The sequence below is a fragment of the Bos mutus genome, chromosome 10, assembly GCF_027580195.1.
Source record: "Bos mutus isolate GX-2022 chromosome 10, NWIPB_WYAK_1.1, whole genome shotgun sequence".
In the NCBI taxonomy this organism is placed as follows: Eukaryota; Metazoa; Chordata; class Mammalia; order Artiodactyla; family Bovidae; genus Bos; species Bos mutus.
Genome location: NC_091626.1, coordinates 85439766 through 85462336, shown reverse-complemented (window position 1 = coordinate 85462336; position 22571 = coordinate 85439766). Strand labels below are relative to the sequence as shown.

At 37.2% G+C, this 22571-nt stretch overlaps 1 protein-coding gene across 12 annotated transcripts in view; it reads right to left on the bottom strand.

Moving 5' to 3' along the window:
• EML5 (EMAP like 5) overlaps positions 1 to 22571 on the bottom strand; it is a 158190-nt gene that overhangs the window by 103069 nt on the left and 32550 nt on the right. For all 12 annotated transcript variants that reach the window (XR_011465744.1, XR_011465745.1, XM_070378383.1 and 9 more), the window contains exons 3-7: positions 19003 to 19101; positions 17156 to 17224; positions 16076 to 16261; positions 10612 to 10747; positions 8698 to 8899 (exon numbers count right to left, since the gene is read on the bottom strand). Coding sequence is in view for 10 of the 12 variants with exons in the window: in XM_070378383.1 (XP_070234484.1) it covers positions 8698 to 8899; positions 10612 to 10747; positions 16076 to 16261; positions 17156 to 17224; positions 19003 to 19101 (692 nt within the window). In the remaining 2 variants the exon portion in view is untranslated. The remainder of the gene's footprint in view (positions 1 to 8697; positions 8900 to 10611; positions 10748 to 16075; positions 16262 to 17155; positions 17225 to 19002; positions 19102 to 22571) is intronic.

The following is a 22571-nucleotide window of genomic DNA, read 5'->3' as shown; positions in this document are numbered from 1 at the left end:
TATTTTACATCTTCATACTTATCCTTTTACTGTTTATTATAATCATAATCACTTCTACAATTTTTTTTGCACACTTCTACAACTTTAAACTGTTTTTAAATTTATATGTGGTTTATTGAAGTGACCGTCAATCCCTACTATATATTTGCCTTTCTTATTGTGATTTTTCCCTTTCATACAGATTCTTGATTCTTTTCTGTTTACAGAATATCCTTCAATATTTCTTTCAGGATAGGTGCAGTACTGCCCAAGTCTTCTTTGTCTTAAAAATTCTTTATCTCTCCTATTCTAAATGATAATCTTGCTGGACAGAGTATCCTAGGTTGAAGGGTTTTTTTCCCTTTCAGGATTTTGAATACATGTCATTCCATTCTGGCCTGAAAAGTGTTCACAGAGAAATCAGCTGTTAGCTTTATGGAAGTTCCCTTGTAACGGACTCTTTTTTCTCTTGCTCTATTTAGAATCCTCTTTAACTTTTGTCATTTTAATTATATGTCTAGGTGTGGGTTTGTTTGAATTCATTTCATTTGGGACCCTCTGTTCTTCCTGTATCTGTATACCTGTTTCTTTCTTTAGGTTTGAGAAGTTTTTAGCTCTAACATCTTCAAATACATTTTTTATCTCCTTCTCTCTCATTTCTCCTTCTGGAACTCCTATTATACATAGGCTGGCACATTTTTCTTTATCCTATAGGTCTCATATATTGCTCTTTTTTCCATTTTGTCTTTCTGTCTGCTATTCTGATTGGATGATGTCCATTATTCTTTCAGATCACTTCTTCATCCTTCTGTGTCGTTTAGTCAGCTATTGTTGCTTCTAGATTGCTTTTTGCAGAGAAGGCAATGGCACCCCACTCCAGTACTCTTGCCTGGAAACTCCAATGGACAGAGGAGCCTGGTGGGCTGCAGTCTATGGGGTTGCTAAGAGTCAGACACGACTGAGCGACTTCACTTTCACTTTTCACTTTCATGCATTGGAGAAGGAAATGGCAACCCACTCCAGTGTTCTTGCCTGGACAATCCCAGAGATGGGGGAGCTTGGTGGGCTGCCATCTGTGGGGTCGCACAGAGTTGGACACGACTGACGTGACTTAGCAGCAGCAGCAGCAGATTGCTTTTTATCTCAGTAACTGACTTATCTATTTTCTGTGTTGTCTATTTTTGACTGGTTCATCTTTATGGTTTTTAATTCCTTGTTACAGTGATCTGCATTCCTATCAATAATCTTTCCTAATTAATTTAGCATTTTTATTTCACCTTTTTGTACTTGGGGTCTGGTAGACTGGTGACCTCTGTTTCATTATTTGTAATCTTTCAGGGAATTTCTCTTGTTCTTTTAATTGGGAGTAGTTCATCTGCCTTTTCATTTTACTTTCTTTTTTAAATTTATTTTTAATTGGAGGGTAATTGCTTTACAATACTGTGCTGGTTTCTGCTGTACAACGTGGATCAGTCATAACTATACATATATATCTCTCCTCCCCCTAGAGCCTCCCTCCCACTCTGTCTCTATAAATTTAGAAGAAACTGTTTTATACTATAATCTTATAGAGCTGTTTTTAAGATGATTTTATGTGTGAGTGTCCCTGTGTAGACTATGTGTGTCCAATGCCTTTGGTGCGAGGGTTGGCTTTGGGATGAATGCCAGTCACATCTTTTCCCAGGGTATGCTAGCCATTATCCCCTTGACAGGCAGGCAGAGGTGCTGGAGGATCTAAAGCCTGTTCAGGGAGTATAGCAGGACTTCCTCTCTGCTCCATGGCTATTGCCACTCTGTCAAGGACAAGACTGCCTTCTCAGCTGTTGCAGTAGAAGCCCTGATGATTGGGTTTGACGAGGCTCTGTTGCCGTTGAACATGTGCCCTGCCCCAAAGGAAGCGAGTGCTGAAGCAAGTGATGCTTGTGCACTCACAGAGGACCTACATGCAACCTGTGCAGGCATCCATGGCTCTGTTTAGAAGCAGGCTGAGATTACATCCCTTCCTCTGTTATCTTCAGCCCAGATCTGTTACAAGGCTGTGGTGTGGAACAGGCTGAGGCTGGGCATCAGGGTGTTGTGGCTGTAGGAACTGAGGGGCTGCACTGCTGCCAGAGATCTGGGCTGCCTCAGTGGCAGTCTTTGCCCAGGATCTGTCTGCCCCAGGTCGAGCACGAATCTGCAGTGTGCAGTGGGTGGGACCAGGGAACACTGCTGGGAGGCCAACTGCTGCATGCTCCTGTGTGTGATGACAATGGTTGCTACCACCCTGAGCCCCGTGGTCTGTCTCTGTGTCATTTCCCAGGGCCTGGTTGGCCTAAATTGTGTGCCAGGCTGTGGTGGAGTGAGCAGGGCCAGGACGTTTGCTCCACTCAGACTGAAGAGTGTGGGTGTGGTAGCAGCCACCAGCACAAGGCTCTCTCCATCTTGGCTACTGGCAAGTCAACGTGTGCCCACTTCTTCAAAATGGAGTCTAGACTTGAGGCCTCTGTCTGTCCCAGTGGCTGTCCCAGAAAGCAAGGGGGCTTATCTCCTCTGCACTGGACCCTAGAACTGGTTCGGCCAGATTGTGGCTCAGCCTGCTCGCTCTCCAGGGCTAGGTCCTCCCATGCAGACTGACTCCTTTCAAATCCCTCCCAGGGGTGCAGGTTCCAACCTGATACTTTCATTTCCATCCTACCAAGTCACATGAAGATCTTTCTTGCAGCTCTGGTTGTATAGGAGTTCTGCCAGTTTCCAATTAGTTTTCTGTGAGAATGGTTCCATATGTAGATATATTTTTGATGTATTTGTGGAGGGGAAGTGAGCTCCACATCTTCCTACTGTGCATTCTTGATCCCCCTCATTTTTACATTTGTAAATGTTTGAAAAAAATTATCAAAGAATAACATTTTGAGTCATGAGAAAATTATATGAAATTCAAACTCAGATTCCAGTGTCTACAGATCAAGTTTTATGGGAACACAGCCACCCTGCCCTGTTTTCATACTGTCTGTGGCTGCTTTCACACTGCAGAGGCAGAGTTGAATGCTTACAGAACAGAGGCAGATGGTGGCACTCATCACCTCGTTCGGCTCCTCTGATGCACTACAAATTACACTGACACTATTATAACCCGACAGAATCTCAACTGCTACGTGTATTGTCACATCATGGCGTTTTATTATTTTTTATCTCCAATACATACCCATCACATCATAACAAGAAAGAAAAAAGAGAAAACTGAATGAATGTTGTGTTTTAAGGCACAGTAGAGTGTGGATTACGCAACTACTGAATTAGATGATAAAGCACTATGTTTATTATTCAATGATATTATAGCTATCCTAAAAGAGTACAAAGGTACATTAACATTACCAGACTAAGCACTTATCATGATATTTTCAACTCACAGGAAAGCAATAGTCAGAAAAATTAGAAAATTTAAAATCTCATTGTAGCAGAATTTCTTTACACATTCAAAAATTAAAATGAGGTTTTACTTTAAAAAACCTACGAAGAAAGTAAAAAAACCAAGTGGCTCATTTTTTAGACAAGCAAAGAAAGTTGCTTATTGGTAATGGATTAACTAAATCATTTGGATTGTTGCAGCTGAAGAACTCTCTCCAGAAAAAATAAATTTGTTTAAGACAATTAGCCATTGGGTGAGAACAGTTGCTTACAGAGTTGAGGGTTTGGGAATAACACCAACAGTTAATTAAAAACAAGGCAACTACTTTTTTAATTGGAGGCTAATTACTTTACAATATTGTATTGGTTTTGCCATACATCAACATGAATCCGCCACAGGTGTAAACGTGTTCCCACTCCTGAACCCCCCTCCCACCTCCCTCCCCATACCATCCCTCTGGGTCATCCCAGTGCACCAGCCCCAAGCATCCTGTATCCTGTGTTGAACCTGGACTGGCGATTCATTTCTTATATGATATTATACATGTTTCAATGCCATTCTCCCAAATCATACCCCTACCCCCACCCCAGAGTCCAAAAGACTGTTCTATACATCTGTGTCTCTTTTGCTGTCTCGTATACAGGGTTATCGTTACCATCTTTCTAAATTCCATATATATGCGTTAGTATACTAGTGTTTTTCTTTCTGGCTTACTTCACTCTGTATAATAGGCTCCAGTTTCACCCACCTCAATAGAACTGATTCAAATGTATTCTTTTTAATGGCTGGGTAATACTCCATTGTGTATATGTACCACAGCTTTCTTATCCATTCGTCTGCTGATGGACATCTAGGTTGCTTCCATGTCCTGGCTATTACAAACAGTGCTGCGATGAACACTGGGGTACATGTGTCTCTTTCAATTCTGGTTTCCTCGGTGTGTATGCCCAGCAGTGGGATTGCTGGGTCGTATGGCAGTTCTATTGCCAGTTTTTTAAGGAATCTCCATACTGTTCTCCATAGTGGCTGTATTAGTTTGCATTCCCACCAACAGTGTAAGAGGGTTCCCTTTGCTCCACATCCTCTCCAGCATTTACTGCTTGTAGACTTTTGGATTGCAGCCATTCTGACTGGCATGAAATGGTACCTCACTGTGGTTTTGATTTGCATTTCTCTGATAATGAGTGATGTTGAGCATCTTTTCATATGTTTGTTAGCCATCTGTATGTCTTCTTTGAATTGTCTATTTAGTTCTTTGGCCATTTTTTGATTGGGTTGTTTATTTTTCTGGAATTGAGCTGCAGGAGTTGCTTGTATATTTTTGAGATTAGTTGTTTGTCAGTTGCTTCATTTGCTATTATTTTCTCCCATTCTGAAGGCTGTCTTTTCACCTTGTTTATAGTTTCTTTTGTTGTGCAGAAGCTTTTAATTTTAATTAGATCCCATTTGTTTATTTTTGCTTTTATTTCCAATATTCTGGGAGGTGGGTCATAGAGGATCCTGCTGCGATTTATGTCGGAGAGTGTTTTGCCTATGTTCTCCTCTAAGAGTTTTATAGTTTCCAGTCTTATGTTTAGACCTTTAATCCATTTGGAGTTTATTTTTGTGTATGGTGTTAGAAAGTGATCTAGTTTCATTCTTTTACAAGTGGTTGACCAGTTTTCCCAGCACTACTTGTTAAAGAGATTGTCTTTTCTCCATTGTATATTCTTGCTTCCTCTGTCAAAGATCAGGTGTCCACAGGTGTGTGGATTTATCTCTGGGCTCTCTATTTTGTTCTATTAGTCTATATTTCTGTCTTTGTGCCAGTACCATACTGTCTTGATGACTGTGGCTTTGTAGTAGAGCCTGAAGTCAGGCAGGTTGATTCCTCCAGTTCCATTCTTCTTCCTCAAGACTGCTTTGGCTATTCGAGGTTTTTTGTATTTCCATATAAATTGTGAGATTATTTGTTCTAGCTCTGTAAAAAATACCATTGGTAGCTTGATAGGGATTGCATTGAATCTATAGATTGCTTTGAGTAGTATACTCATTTTCACTATATTGATTCTTCCGATCCACGAACATAGTAAAACAAGGCAAATACTTTTGAGTGGTTTTCCTAGAGTCTTGATAAGTCAACAAATGTTATTGTTACTACTAAGTGGTTTATTTGAGGAGTCAATGCCAAGTTTGAAGTGATAAATAATTAGCTTTTATGAATAGTTTGCATGGAATAACTACAGGCTAGAATATTTTCAAAGACACTAGTGAGAAAGCAGTCATCCAGCACAACATCAAGTGGACTCAGACTGGGGTAAAAAATATGTAGGGGGGATTGGCTTATAGACAAATTATAAAGCCTATAAAAGTTAAGGTGTTTAAAGCCTTACGATTATTCACCATATTATTTCTTCACAATTTTGCACACATACACACACAATCTTGAATCATGTCTTTTAGAACCAATAATGTTAACAGTGAACTTCATTTTCTCCAGTGGATTTAACCATTGTTGGTTCTGAGTTTTTGTTAGGAAAAGAAGCTAAAAATCCTGACTTGCCCTATAACACTTTCCAATTAAAACTTCCCCACTTTTGCTATTTGGGGAGATGCTAGTTTGGGAAAGATCCTGGTGTTCTTACGTGTTGCAGGTAGTAATACATCCTTTCTTCTCTTGATCTTTGCTTTGACTGTGTCTTTTGGTTTGACACCCACCAAGAGGTGAACCCAGTTTTCAGGCAACACAATTACTTTTTAAAGGACCAGCTGCCCTTTTTATGAAAGCAGCCAGTACCAGCTGTCCTCCTAAAATGGAAGAAACTCCTAGCAAATCATGTGAGTCAAGTGTAGCCCCACACCAAGTTTCCATGTGGACAGTGCTATGGCATCTTCTATCTACATAAAACCAAGTAGCACAAATATAGTAAGTGGCATGATTGATTAACATACCACTTAAAATATCAGTAGTTACCTGGAAAGAATCAGGTTGCATCCCTATCTCACTTCTTACACTGAAGTAAATTTTACAAAGATTAGGAGTTAAACATAAAAAATAAACCCACTAATACACTAGAAGAATATACTAGAAAACTTTTTAACCTTAGGGAGGATTTCTCTATGCTAGAAAACTCAGAAGTCATAAAAGAAAATGTTGATAAATTCAGATGCATAAAACAAAATAACAACAAAAACTTTTTCATGACAAAAGATCTAAGCATAATAAAGAAGCAAGTAACAAGGTGGTGAAAAGTATTTGCAACTTACATTCCAAAGGTTTAATATCCATAATATGTAAGGAGCTGCTAAAAATAAAGGAGAAAGATATCTACAATGCACAAAAAAATGGCAAGAAATGTGAAGAGGCCATAGAAAGGATTCTATGGAACCAAGTATTTTTTACTTGTAAATATTAAAGAATTATGCACTTTTCTGCTTTTCTTGTGCAAATTTTATCTAGGATAATCAAACAGTTAATGAGGAGAAATTCTTTTTATACAAACATGGTAGCTAAAAAATGAATCATAAATGAAAGAGTTAGAATACAACTACTTGAAACTCAATAACATAACAGATTTAGGTCACATATTCTCGACAGGGGTAATATTGCCCCTCAAAAGCTAAAAATTAGTTCTTAGGGGTGAAAATCTTAAATATTACAGTAGTTTGTGGCTCTCTTAAGTGCCACAGTACAAATACATATATGTATATATACATACACACATTCATATTAATACATTCATACATACAATTTTTTGTGGTGCTAAAATTTCACAGGGAAGGAGTGCAATTAGGGGGAGCAATGTCTTAGTCTCATTAGGAGAGCAACAATTTTTAAAAAGTTTGAGAAGTACTGATCTAGATAACAACCATCAATGGCTGCAAATATGGCAAAAAGGAGACTACATATTACCATCAAACAAGGATACACATTACTACCTAGGAAATATTCTAAGTGAAAATTCCTAACTGACTGCATCTCATCAAACTCTAGATCTAACTATCAGTTTACAGAATACAGGGAAGAGGGAATGCATTAAAATATACTATAGGTATTCAAATCCAGAATGTGGAGAACTCTAAAGGGCAAATATTAAGTTTCTTCAACAAATAAACTGTAAAGAGAAAAATCAGAAAGCGAAGAAGGGAAGCTATAGAATAAAAGAGATTCAAAGGACATATTAACAATTGCAATAAATGGACCTTATTATAAGTCTAATTCTAAGAAGCAAAAGGAATACAGTGATAACAGTGTTGTGGTGGTGTTCAGAGTTATCTTTTAGAGATACAAATGGAAATATTAATACAGATGAAATGGGGACAAAAGACAGTATCAAAGTGGGAAAAGTATCTCAACTGATATCACTGATCAGTGCTTCTCAAACTTTAGTGTCTAGAAAATCCTAAATTGGTGGATTCCTTATACAAGGTCCTGTATAAGGCATGATAAATTTGCATTGCTTACTAGTTCCCTTGTAATGTTGATGAGGCTGGTCTAGGAATCACACTTTAAAAACCAGTCATAGACAAAAGGCTAATTGCTGCTTGCATATATAGACAGGTATAGGATCCTACATTAACATAATTAGAAAAAGACCAATGAACTAAGAGAAAATATGCAAAGAGCTTGAACAAACAAGTCAAAGAAAAGGAAATATAAATGTCCTCTAAACATATGAAAACATACGTTTTTTGATTTGTATGTTGATCATACATTTGATCATACAATTGATCAACATATTGATCCCTCAATATGAGAGAAAAGCATATTTTAAAATATAACAAGGTATCATTTTTCACAGTTTGGGGTGATTAGTGCTGGCAAGAGTGTGGGAGAAAAGGCTCTGTCACACATTGCTGACAGGTGTGTAAATTGTTATTGCCTCTGTGTAAGGCACTATCTATTAAAATTTAAAATGCATGTATCTTTTGAACACTAATAAGCATTTATCACAGAAATATTCTTATTTACACATGGACTAAACAGCAAAGGTACAATGATATTCACTGCAAGCTCTGCATTTAGAAGTACAAAACTGGAGGAACCTAAACTTTCACCAAATGATAGTTTAACTGAATAAACTATAGCACATAGGGGACTATTACACAGCTGTTAAAAGAGGAGGTAGTTCTGTATATTTTTATACGAAACAAACTCCAACTTAGGCTTTTAAGAGAAAAACCCAAATCTTATAAATAGTTGTTAATGCTATACACTGTTGGCATCTGTTATGTTCATTTGTTATATCAAAGCTGATACAATTTAAAACTAAGGTGTTTTTTTTTAAGTTTTTCTTCTGTTGCTCTAAGGACAAATTCCAGCCTATGCAATTACTCTGTGATTTGCTTACCTGACTGAACGGTCATCGCTTCCAGTCACGGCCAAAGGTTTAGTAGGATGGACAGCAAGTGCCCACAGCTCGCCTTCACAATGCCCTTGCATAATTAGGAAAGGCTTGTTTCTTTCATGAACCACAATTTCAAAAATTTCGCCATCCTGTGTTCCAACTAGAATGTGGTCTCCTCGCCAACACACACTCCTCACAGACAAACCTAGTCAAAATGGAATTGTGCTTAAGATCAGTACTGTAATAACAGAATGCTAATCTGCCTAAACCCCTATTAATTTTTGTATCTTTTATGCCTGAGGTGTAAGATAGAAGGAACACATTTTCTTCATTTATCCATGCTGTTTTCTATGTGAAATATTTCTTTTTATATACCCAGTTTCTACCCACCCTTCAAGACATACACTCCTCTTCCTCATTAGTCAACATCAGTCGTAGTCTGATCACTTCCTCAGTCAACGTCTTGTAACACAGTGCATGTCATCCAGAGTAATTATTCAGGAGCTACCCTCATGTGCTTAGTCACTCAATTGTGTTTGACTCTGCAGCCCAATGGGCTGTAGTGCGTCAGGCTCCTTTGTCCATGGGGATTCTCCAGGTAAGAATAATGCAGAAGGTTGTCATGCCCTCCTCCAGGGGATCTTCCCAACCCAGGTCTCCTACATTGCAGGTGGATTCTTTACCATTTGAGCCACTAGGGAAGCCCATAACTACCACCATGCTGCTGCTACTGCTGCTAAGTCACTTCAGTCGTGTCCGACTCTGTGCAACCCCATAGACGGCAACCCACCAGGCTCCCCTGTCCCTGGGATTCTCCAGGCAAGAACATTGGAGTGGGGTGCCATTGCCTTCTCAAACTACCACCATAGAATTTTTTTATTTTTCTCTTAGAATAATCTGATTTTTATGTGTCTATATTTCACCTCTTCAATGCGCTCATAAAATCATTAAGAAGAAAGATTTCTACTTTTTCTGTATACAATCCCTTTTGCAACCTCAGGAAAGCTGGTGTCTCCCTCAGTTTCCTCATTTATATAGTATGGTCAGCAATGAGGTACTGTGTAACTTATAGTGTTATGAGAATCAAATAAGAAGTGTCAAATTATTTTATAAACTTTACAGTACAAAAATGCTCAGCAAAACTCTTGAAAACAGTATAACAGCTAACATTTACTGGATGATCATTATGTACCAGACACTCTCCTAAAATTTTTACATATATTAGCTCATTTAATCCTCTGAGATATTTTTCTCATTTTACAGATGATGGTATGCAGCCCAAGGTCACATGTCTAGTAAGTGACTACAATATGGCATAAACATAGGCCTGTGTAACTCCCAATCCTACTCCTACAATACAATACTAGTGGGTAATACGTTTACTTTTGTAGTGAAAGACTGTTTTATTACATCAAATTTTTAAAAATCCTCCAAAGAAAAAATTATATCTTGGTTGCTGACAAATTTGGATGGAGGAAAAACTCACATATACTTAAACAATCTTAAATTAAGTTAAAATAAGTTAAGATTGCACTTAAACTATCTTAAACAAAAGTTCCTCTAACTCTCAACACATTATTTTCAACAGTTTATTTGCTAAAATTACATTTAGCATTCAAATAGTAAAATGTTTCCAAAATTTAAGGTTACCAAAGTAAGTACTTATCACATCTCTCTGTGGGTCCCATTATAGCTGGCATTAGACAAGAAAAGGAACTTTGTCATAACAGTAAACCTACACAGTCTTCAGGCAAAATTCCTCATCAGCAGAAGGATTTTAATTAAATGTATCCAGTATTGAGGAGTGAAGGTAAGCCTCCTTTACATTTATAAGCACACTTTGAATCTGCGGAGAGAAGGAGACCGCCCTTGACACACTGACTCTGCCTGGTGACGAGGCACCTGCTCTGTCATTACCTTTGTACCCCTGGTCTGTTTCCCTGAGGTCAATCACAGTAATTGGTTTAAAAGTTAAATCCCAAAGACGAATGCAGCCATCTCTGCCGCCAGTAGCAAAGCCTTCTTCACAAGCATTCATGCTAAAAATTCCTGCCTAGAAGAGGGAAAAAAATAATTTAACAATACATGCTTTTTAAGAAAATACACTACATGTGAGAGTAGAAATCCACATAAAGATTTTTTCATATGGCAAAAGAACAGTCAAATGATCAGAAAATACAGATGATGATCCAGAAATAAATCTATGTATATACAGGAACTCATATATGACCAAAATGGTAATTAATGATATAAGAGAAAATGAAGTTAAAACTATAACATATACAAAAATGAATCAGACAAAAGCAAAACATACAGACAAAATTCTAACTATAAAAAAAAAAAAAAAAAATATGTTAGAAAAGAGTCAGAAGAACACTTATGTAACTTTCGGCTGTGAAACAACTTTATATAGTACGGAAGTTATCCACAAGCCATAAAGGAAGATTTTTAAATTTTTCATATGAGAAAAGATATAAGTAAAAACAAACAGACTGAGGAAATATTTGCAATGTGTTCAGTTCAGTTCAGTCGCTCAGTCGTGTCCGATTCTTTGCGACCCCATGAATCGCAGCACACCAGGCCTTCAGTTCATCACCAACTCCCAGAGTTCACTCAGACTCACATCCATCGAGTCAGTGATGCCATCTAGCCATCTCATCCTCTGTCGTCCCCTTCTCCTCCTGCCCCCAATCCCTCCCAGCATCAGAGTCTTTTCCAATGAGTCAACTCTTCACATGAGGTGGCCAAAGTATTGGAGTTTCAGCTTTAGCATCATTCCTTCCAAAGAAATCCCAAAGCTGATCTCCTTTAGAATGGACTGGTTGGATATCCTTGCAGTCCAAGGGACTCTCAAGAGTCTTCTCCAACACCACACTTCAAAAGCATCAATTCTTCGGCGCTCAGTTTTCTTCACAGTCCAACTCTCACATCCATACATGATCACAGAAAAACCATAGCCTTGACTAGACGGACCTTTGTTGGCAAAGTAATGTCTCTGCTTTACAACATGCTATTTAGGTTGGTCATAACTTTCCTTCCAAGGAGTAAGCGTATTTTAATTTCATGGCTGCAATCACCATCTGCAGTGATTTTGGAGCCCCCAAAAACAAAGTCTGACACTGTTTCCACTGTTTCCCCATCTACTTCCCATGAAGTGATGGGACCGGATGCCATGATCTTCGTTTTCTGAATGTTGAGCTTTAAGCCAACTTTTTCACTCTCCACTTTCACTTTCATCAAGAGGCTTTTGAGTTCCTCTTCACTTTCTGCCATAAGGGTGGTGTCATCTGCATATCTGAGGTTATTGATATTTCTTCTGGCAATCTTGATCCCAGCCTGTGCTTCTTCCAGTCCAGCGTTTCTTATGATGTACTCTGCATAGAAGTTAAATAAGCAGGGTGACAATATACAGCCTTGACGTACTCCTTCTCCTATTTGGAACCAGTCTGTTGTTCCACGTCCAGTTCTAACTGTTGCTTCCTGACCTGCATATAGGTTTCTCAAAAGGCAGATCAGGTGGTCTGGTATTCCCATCTCTTTCAGAATTTTCCACAGTTCATTGTGATCCACATAGTCAAAGGCTTTGGTATAGTCAATAAAGCAGAAATAGATGTTTTTCTGGAACTCTCTTGCTTTTTCCATGATCCAGCGGATGTTGGCAATTTGATCTCTGGTTCCTCTGCCTTTTCTAAAACCAGCTTGAACGTCTGGAAGTTCACAGTTCACATACTGCTGAAGCCTGGCTTGGAGAATTTTGAGCATTACTTTACTAGCCTGTGAGATGAGTGCAATTGTGCGGTAGTTTGAGCATTCTTTGGCATTGCCTTTCTTTGGGATTGGAATGAAAACTGACCTTTTCCAGTCCTGTGGCCACTGCTGAGTTTTCCAAATTTGCTGGCATATTGAGTGCATCATCTTTCAGGATTTGAAATAGCTCAACTGGAATTCCATCACCTCTACTAGCTTTGTTCGTAGTGATGCTTTCTAAGGCTCACTTGACTTCACATTCCAGGATGTCTGGCTCTAGGTGAGTGATCACACCATTGTGATTATCTTCGTCGTGAAGATCTTTTTTCTACAGTTCTTCTGTGTATTCTTGCCACCTCTTCTTAATATCTTCTGCTTCGTTAGGTCCATACCATTTCTGTCCTTTATCGAGCCCATCTTTGCATGAAATGTTCCCTTGGTATCTCTAATTTTCTTGAAGAGATCTCTAGTCTTTCCCATTCTGTTGTTTTCCTCTATTTCTTCACATTGATTGCCGAGGAAGGCTTTCTTATCTCTTCTTGCTATTCTTTGGAACTCTGCATTCAGATGCTTGTATCTTCCTTTTCTCCTTTGCTTTTTGCTTCTCTTCTTTTCACAGCTATTTGTAAGGCCTCCTCAGACAGCTATTTTGCTTTTTTGCATTTCTTTTCCATGGGGATGGTCTTGATCCCTGTCTCCGGTACAATGTCACGAACCTCAGTCCATAGTTCATCAGGCACTCTATCTATCAGATCTAGGCCCTTAAATCTATTTCTGACTTCCACTGTATAATCATAAGGAATTTGATTTAGGTCATATGTGAATGGTATAGTGGTTTTCCCTACTTTCTTCAATTTAAGTCTGAATTTGGCTATAAGGAGTTCATGATCTGAGCCACAGTCAGCTCCTGGTCTTGTTTTTGTTGACTGTATAGAGCTTCTCCATCTTTGGCTGCAAAGAATATAATCAATCTGATTTTGGTGTTGACCATCTGGTGATGTCCATGTGTAGAGTCCTCTCTTGTGTTGTTGGAAGAGGGTGTTTGCTATGACCAGTACATTTTCTTGGCAAAACTCTATTAGTCTTTGCCTTGCTTCATTCTGTATTCCAAGGCCAAATATGCCTGTTACTCCAGGTGTTTCTTGACTTCCTACTTTTGCATTCCAGTCCCCTATAATGAAAAGGACATCTTTTTTGGGTGTTAGTTCTAAAAGGTCTTGAGGTCTTCATAGAACCATTCAACTTCAGCTTCTTCAGCGTTACTGGCTGGAGCATAGACTTGGATTACTGTGATATTGAATAGTTTGCCTTGGAAACGAACAGAGATCATTCTGTCGTTTTTGAGATTGCATCCAAGTACTGCATTTCGGACTCTTTTGTTGACCATAATGGCTATTCCATTTCTTCTTGCAATGTGTATGACTGTCAAAATGTGTATGTATATGTCAATGTGTATGACTAACACACAAATAAAATAAAATCCAACAACAACAATAACAAAAAAAAGAGCAAAGGATAAGTAAAGTCAATTAATAGAAAAGGAAATTCAAGTATAGTTGACCCTTGAACAATGCAGGAGTTTTGTGGAGTCAAAAATTCTACTGGAGTCAAAAATTCTAGTATAACTTAGAAGTGAACCTCCACATCCAAGATTTCTCCATATCTGAAGTTCCACAGTAGCAGTGAATTTAACCAACCACAAACTGTGTAGTACTACAAAGCTATGGTTTTTCCAGTAGTCATGCGTGGATGTGAGAGTTGGACCATAAAGAAAGCTGAGAGCCAAAGAATTGATGCTTTCGAACTGTAGTGCTGGAGAAGACTCTTCACAGTCCTTTGGACTACAAGGAGATCAAACCAGTCAACCCTAAAGGAAATCAATCCTGAATATTCACTGGAAGGACTGATGCTAAAGCTGAAACTCTAACACTTTGGTCACCTATGCAAAGAGCCGACTCACTGGAAAAGGCCCTGATGCTGGGAGAGACTGAAGGCAGGAGAAGAGGGTGACAGAGGATGTGATAGTTGGATGGCATCATCAACTCAATAGATATGGGTTTGAGCAAACTCTGGTAGATAACACACAACTGAGCATAAGCGTGCATGCACGCGCACACACACATGCAGTATTTACTACTGAAAATAATCCCCATACAAGTGGACCCTTGAGGTTCAAACCTATGTTGTTTAAGGGTCAACTGTAGTCAGTAAATATAAGAAATTTCACAAATAGATGGGAAAGAAAATTAAAACAAATAGTTAATATTTTTTACCCAGAAGATAAGCAAAAATTTACAACAGTGATCACATCCTGGGCTAATGACTATGAGGAACAAACTGGTATTTTTATACTGATGGTACAAAATGTGAAATGCCACAACTTTAGCTAGAATCTGCTATTTCTGGTCTTCAGACATTTTGCTGAAAGCAACACCTGCTCTAAGCAGTTCTTAAATATAAGTAACACGAAATGTATTATATATTTAATAGTGATTCATATTAATATGTGTGTGTGTGCTCAGTCAGACATGACTGACTGACTCTTTGCAACCCTATATGGACTGTAGTCCACCAGACTCTTCTGTCCATGGGATTTCCCAGGCAAGAATACTGGAGCAGCTTGCCATTTCTTTCTCCAGGGGATCTTCCTGACCCTGCGACTGAACCCACGTCTCTAGTACATCCTGCACTGGCAGGTGGATTCTTTACCACTATGCCACCTGGGAAGCTCTCATGTTTATATGTTTAATAGCTTTTCTACTTGAGATGTTCCTGATAACAATATGGTGGCTCTATGTTCTCTAGTTCCCTTCACTATGTGAGGGACCCAACTGCTAAAAGGACCAAGTCAAAAAACACTAAAAGGTTTTCTTTTAAAAAAATTTGATCTTGTATTAGAGTATAGCTGATTAACAATGCTGTAATAGTTTCAGGTGAAGAGCAAAGGGACACGCATCCATTCTCCCCCAGACTCCCCTCCCATCCAGGTTGCCACAGAGCATTAAGCAGAGTTCCATGTGCCATACAGTAGGTCCTGTTGGTTACCCATTTTAAACACATCAGTGTGTACATGTCCTTCCCAAACTCCCTATCTCCTCTCTCATTCTTCCCGCCGTGACTTCACTCTCTATGTCTGTGAGATTCTTTCTGAAAAAACACTGAAAGGTTTTAACAACAGATCTTTTTTCCTGGTTTGGTAACTTATTATATGAAAATCTCATGAAGTACAAAAATTTGTCACTCACTCAATCAATGATATTAAAATTAAAAAGTTAATATTATTCTAGTACTATCCCCAAATTTCCCACTGGTAAATTAGCCACAAAAGCACTAGTTTTATTCTAATGTGGTTAATCTAGAATTCTTCTAGGTTAAATTTAACAAGCTTTTTCCAATAATGAAAAAGACACCATACTAAAACAATGGTTTGAACAAAATACTAATTATACTAGTTTAATTGCATAATGTTTGTTCATTGAAATCTTGACAACAAATAGACAAATTAATTCAATTGTAATAGCAGTTTTCAAGTAACTGAATTGATTAGAATGTCTGCTATATTATGGAACTTTTCATTCTAAGACAAGGAAGTAATTAATACCTAAAAGTATTCAAAATATTTAAATATACTTACAGTATGAGCTCCTTGTATTGTTCGTATAAGATTGATTCCTTTCCAAACATATATATCCCCATTGAGTGCGCCAGAATATGTTAATTCATCCCTTGCACAGGCCAGGCACAAGATGGTCTGAAGGTCACCAGTCTTCCCAAAGACCCCTCGTTTTGGGGTCAGAGCATTTCCACATAAACTCCAGAACTAAAAAGTACACAGTATAATCAAATGACCACAGAAGGCTCCTAATATAAATACCTCCAGTACTCTGTGCTATATTAGAGCAGGAGACGAGAAGCTACCCGTGAAGCCCCCTTATGATTCCACAGCACTCAACGTCCACCTCCTCATCCTAGTGCTGCCATTAGCCTCAATGTCACAGCAGACAGACACTGGCTTCAATCCTCACTGTAAGAACAAAGGGGGCTGAACTGGAATATTTTTAAAAATATGCTATTTCCCTTAGTTTTCTGGGAGAAAAAAACTACATAAACTTAGATTAAAAAGTTGGGAATAGGTTAGCAATGAAAGCGAAGCTAATATTCATTTCCTCAGTCACCTTGGTATTTCAAATGCTCAAGAGCCACATTTGTCCAGTGGTCACTCTATAGCAGAGCACCGAGGTGGATTCTAGAACAACAGTTCTTAACTCCTGCTGAGCATCAGAATCATTTGAATATCTGGGCTTCACTCTCCAGAGATTCTCTCTCAGTACATCTCAGTGGGGGTTTGGGTATACTATGCTTTAATTTCCCCCAGGTGATTTTAATATGCAGCCGAAGTTGATAATCACTGATTTAGAAGAAAATAACAGACTGAAACTGGGACTTACTGAAAGGAAAAGAACAAGCTATATTTATGCACAGAAATCATGAAGCTTTCAAATTTAAATATCATTAAGTTTCATTGATGAGAGCATTCATTAGCTATTTGAATGGGTAAGTCACAATTTTTTGTCCTTTGAGGCTTCTGATTTTAAACATATGCGTGTGTGTGTGTGTGTGTGTGTGTGTGTGTGTGTATAAATTGCAGTGTGATGTGTGCTTAGTAGCAGAGAATAAGTAATCATGACGATTATAAGTAAGACTCTTCTAGTACCTTGATATGTTTTACACCACAGCTGACAAGTTTATTTGGCTGGTACAAATCCCAAGAAATATCAAATATCTGTAAAAAATATATATATCAGATTCATTGTTAAGACACTTATTTTGAGAACCATTTAAGAATCCTGTCCAAAAGCCCAAGTAGCCCAAAAGTCTACATATCAGAAAATTATATTCCTCAATAAATAAAAATCAGAATTTTACATTTCTATCAGAAATAAAAAAAATCCTATCAGAAATAAAGTAGCAAAACGAAACAAAACCATTTCTTAGTTTCTATGAACCATATGAAACAACTACTAGAGTGAAAATTAACACCTCTATTTTTAATTTAAAAAAAATTTTTGGTCTATAAACAACAAGAATGATTCAACAGAACTAGGGCATGAGGCAGGTACCTGCATAAATTCTACAGAGGAAAGATAATGAACAGAACATACACTTAACACTTATGCAGCTAGAAATAAAAATAAGAGAACATTTTTGCAGCTTTCTATAACATAGAACTACTTACATAAAGGATCCAAATATTTATTTCACAGTAAAAATTCTGTTTCCAGTTTTCTACATTGTTTAAATTTTTGTTATTGTATAAATTTTGGAAATCCCCAGACTTAATTTCTAAGACTCCGTAAGTTATAAACAAATAAATCTTTGTTACAAAATCAAACAAGAAAAAACCCAGATGAAATAAAATATGCATTAGAAATATGAACTTTAACAATAAATAACACTTAATATTTGAAAAAAAATTTTATAGCAGAAAAAACAATTCTGCTCTATGGTAGTCTTCACCATGTTTCTTTGACAACTGCCTGCATAATCACCTAACATGCTTACTACCTCTAAAAATTTACAAAGTGATAGTTTTTAGTGACAATGAAGAAAGAACACATCTTAAAAATAAACATTTAGCAACTCACCATAATATAGATTAAATGAAAAACATACTGATGAACCTTTAAAAGTACTTTTAATCAGTCTATTTACTAAGTCCAAAGTACTAATGTGTGAAATGCTTTGATCTAAGTAAGTCAGAATACATAACTGTATAATAAAATGCACCTAACACTTTATTATCTAAATTGTTTGTGTATAACAGACCCCTCTGAGAATATGCCAAAACCAAGTTTATCTTCCAAAATACAAATGCATACAAAAATTTTTATACAACTTTTACCAATTCATAGACTATCCCCAAATAGAATCAATGACTATAGCTCCTATGCTAGTTCAGGTTAGGACTTTACTATACATCAAAAAAATTAGACATTTTTAAGAGTTTATGACAAAATTTTTTGATGTATTTTTATAAAAAGTAGTATAATATTTAATTAAAAAGCTGACTACAATATATTCATTATGTTAATCTCATACAACATGGAATAAGGAATACATTTTTAACATGTTTCCAAAGTGAAAAATGTTAGGTCTCTAACATAATTTCAAATTTACACACACAATATTATTTACCCTAACTATAATACTTTTATAACAAATCAATGATAAACGAAACTAAATAATAAATAGAGCCTAGGCATGAGCCATTCAATTTTTTAATTTAGGTCTGGACAACTTAAAACTCATCATTTTTGCCAAAGCAAACACTGGATTAAAGGTTTTGCGCTAAAACTACATATCAAGTTATGTTTTTGAGTATTACAACACATTTATGCCTTCTAAAATCTTATAAGCACTTTCAGTTACACTTTAAATTTTTAATTACATACAAACAACTGACAGTAACAATAACAAAACACAGAAACATAAAATCCCCTGACTCTCTTCTGGCTTCTTCCCACCCAATACCCTTTAGAAACTCCAAGGCAGAATACTTACTCTATCTGTGTGACCTGGAGCCATAGATAACATTTTCCCTCTTTTCCAGTCCCAAACGCAAACTGCATTCTTTGAATCAAGTCCAACTGAAACCAAGCGCTGAGTTATGGTCAAGAAGTCCAAGGGCAAGGGAAATAAAAAAGCAAACAAATACAAAATGAACCAAATTATAAATGGCAAACAAATACTACTCATGGCTATTACAAACATAAAAACTTACACACATATTTTATAGACCTCACAGAAAGGCGGATGCATTTCATCTTACTAATATTTTCATATATGTGTAGCTTTTCCCATTAAGAAACAGAAGAAAGACCTCCATTTCTGACGGTAATGGTGGTGGTTTAGTCGCTAAGTCATGTCCGACTATTGCAACCCCATGGACTGTAGCCTGCCAGCAGGATTGACAAAACACCCTATTATACATCTCTTGCTAAAAACTAAAAATGCTAGATAAAATGTAAAAACATCTTTTTTAAATGCACTTTTGAGTTGTCAAGGAATTAAGAGAGAACCAAAATCACCAAAGTGATTTTCTATGGGAATCCTAGAAGTAGGAGAGCTCCTATACCCACTCAATTCTAAAGTTATCAGCTAACTCTGGGAAGCCTGATTTTTGTTCTGCAGACTGAAGATGAATAGAAGATAAACTTTAGGGCCTGCCCAAGGTAGGGAATTGAATTGCAGGCCTTTGGCTAAAGCAGTGAACTCCTCAGAGTAAGGGAGAACAAGAAACCATCCCTTTTCAAAGAGCGGGGCAGCAATGCACAATGGAGGAGAAAACCCCCTTGAAAGTGTGCAGCCACGGTGACCTTCACATAGTCGTAGGGTCTACAGCCACACTAATCGTGAGTCCTTCAAATGAAAACTTTCATTCAGAGTAGTCCTAAAGACCGCAGAGTTTTTAAGCATTTTCAACAATGGGGCACAGGCAAATACAAATTCTATGTGGAGGACTGATCCTGTAATCCATCCCTCAAAGAATTCCTACAATTAGTAATTCAATAAAAATAAAACAAACAACGTCATACCGAACAACCAGAGGAAATAAGGGACCATGAGTGAGAATCAGCAAGCTACTAAAAACAGCAAAATCAACCTTGAAAAGCATCAGACATTGGAGTTCTTAATTATGTTTATTTTTCATTTCTAGAAATTCTGTTTCCTTCCTTACATTTGCTGGGATGCTTTTTGTAATCTCCCATTCTTTCCCCATATGAAGATATTTTGAAGTCTTAAATTTTATTTCTCTACTCATGTGCGCAGAGTAGGTATTTGGGAACTAGAGAGTATCTCTACTCATGTGAGCAGAGAAATAAAATTTAAGGCTTCAAAATATCTTAATATGGTGAAAGAATGGAAGATTACAAAAAGCATCGCAGCAAATTTAAGGAAACAAACAGAATTTCTAGAAATGAAAAATAAATAAAATTAAAAATTCAGTGGAAGTTACACAGGCGATGAGAAGGAGATGAAGAGATAAAGAGTTGAAAAGGGGATGGTAAGATGGGAAGTATGACAGAGGTTAAGAAACATGAGAGATGACATTTCAGTCATGAAAGAGTATCAGGGTCTGAACTTGCCCCCTGCCATAAATGACTAGAAAACCATACAAAATATATAAAACAAGTGCTTTTGGACATTTTTAATAGGAAGTGAAGCAGTATAAACCCTGAATGAGGGGGAAGCAAACAAGGTATATTCTGCAGTTGCCCTAGCCTTCATCTAGGAGGCAATTTACAGACTTCAGCACAGAAAGGTGGAATCCAAATACAGCCCAGAAGATTTGCTGATTTGAGAATATGGAGCCTGGAGTTCAGAGAGGCCAAGACTGCTACAGTTTGCGGGCAGAGAAAGAACTCTAGAAAACCTGTTTACAGGTGCCCGGAGAACACCAATCTTTGTGTGCATAGGGTGAAATTCATGAGGCCATGCAAAGAACACTTCTAAAAAAAGAACAATTACTGGGGAGCTAAAGCTAAACAATTACCAGAGATCACAAAGGGTCAGGATTTTTCAGACTTCCAACAGCAAGAATGGAGATATATCTTCGAATTCAGTGTGTATTCAGCAGAGATTCCAGGAGCATCACATCAGAGTACTGAAGTTTAACTAGTAGTCCTAGAGAAAAGCTGCTCTAGCCTTGACCAAAAAAGCTCAAAAGCAAGCTTTTCTAAAGAACCAGACTGATTCACAAGGAACTTAACCACCTATAAGAACAATGTCCAAAATGCTTTAAAGGGATACGACAAAATCCAGCATTGAGCATATAATACACACAATGTCCAGCATCCAATTAAAAAATTACTGGACATGTTAAAAAAGAGGAAAATGGGACCAATAACCAGGAGAAAAATCAGTTATTACAAACAGACCCAGGTATCACACATATGATTAAAATTAGGAGACATTGGTAGTTAAGATGGAAATGTTCAAGATGCTCAAGAATTATTTTAAAACAAGCATATAAAGAATAAAAAGCGAAATGGAAGATATAAAAGAAAAAAAATGTTGAACTTGTAAATATAAATGTTAAATTATCAGAAATGAAAATTCACTCCAAAGGATTACCAGCATCTTATACAATGAAGAAAAGATAAATGAACTTGAAGACATAGCAACAGAAACTATCAAAAATAAAGCACAGAAAGACAAAGGAAAAAAATTAACAGAGCCTCATCATCTTTAGAAAATTTCAAGTGGTATAATATACAGGTAATTATGACAACAAAAGAAGAAAAAAAGATGAAAGAAAACAAAAACAAAAATGAAGAAATAATGGCCAAAACATCCTGCTGCTGCTAAGTCGCTTCAGTCGTGTCCAACTCTGTGCGACCCCATAGACGGCAGCCCACCAGGCTCCCCCGTCCCTGGGATTCTCCAGGCAAGAACACTGGAGTGGGTTGCCATTGCCTTCTCCACAAAACATCCTATATTTGATTAAAAAAAATACAAATCCACAAATCTGAGATACTCAAGATTCAAGCAAAATAATCTCACACACAGAAAAAACACATTAACACACACGGTCATCAAACTGTTGAACCAGTGGCCAAAAAAGACAGACAATTTTGGTGTGTAGAAACAAAGATTTAAAAATTACCCTAGGCTTCTCATCTGATGTTATGCACATCAAATCACAATTAATAGCCTCGCTAAAGTGCTGAAGGGGAAAAAACATCAACACAGACTTATATACCTACCAAAAATATTCAAAACTTGGGTCAAAATAAAGTATTTTTTGACTTTATTTTGAAAAAATCCATCATCAACAAAGTTGCACTATAAGATATGATAATGGAAGTTTCTTCAGGCAGAAAGAAAATGATACCAAAGAGAGACTTAATTTACATATATGAATGAAGAGTACCCAAATGGTAAATAAAAAAGACTTTTCTTATTTTTAATTTTCTTTGAAAACTGTTTAAGGCAAACATAATAACAGTTATTATAGAGTTTACAGAGCATGTAAAATGAATGAAAATGAAAGCTATAAAATAAATGACAACAATAGCACAACAAACAGAAGGAAAAAAAGAAACAGCAGAATACATACTTTTAAAGTG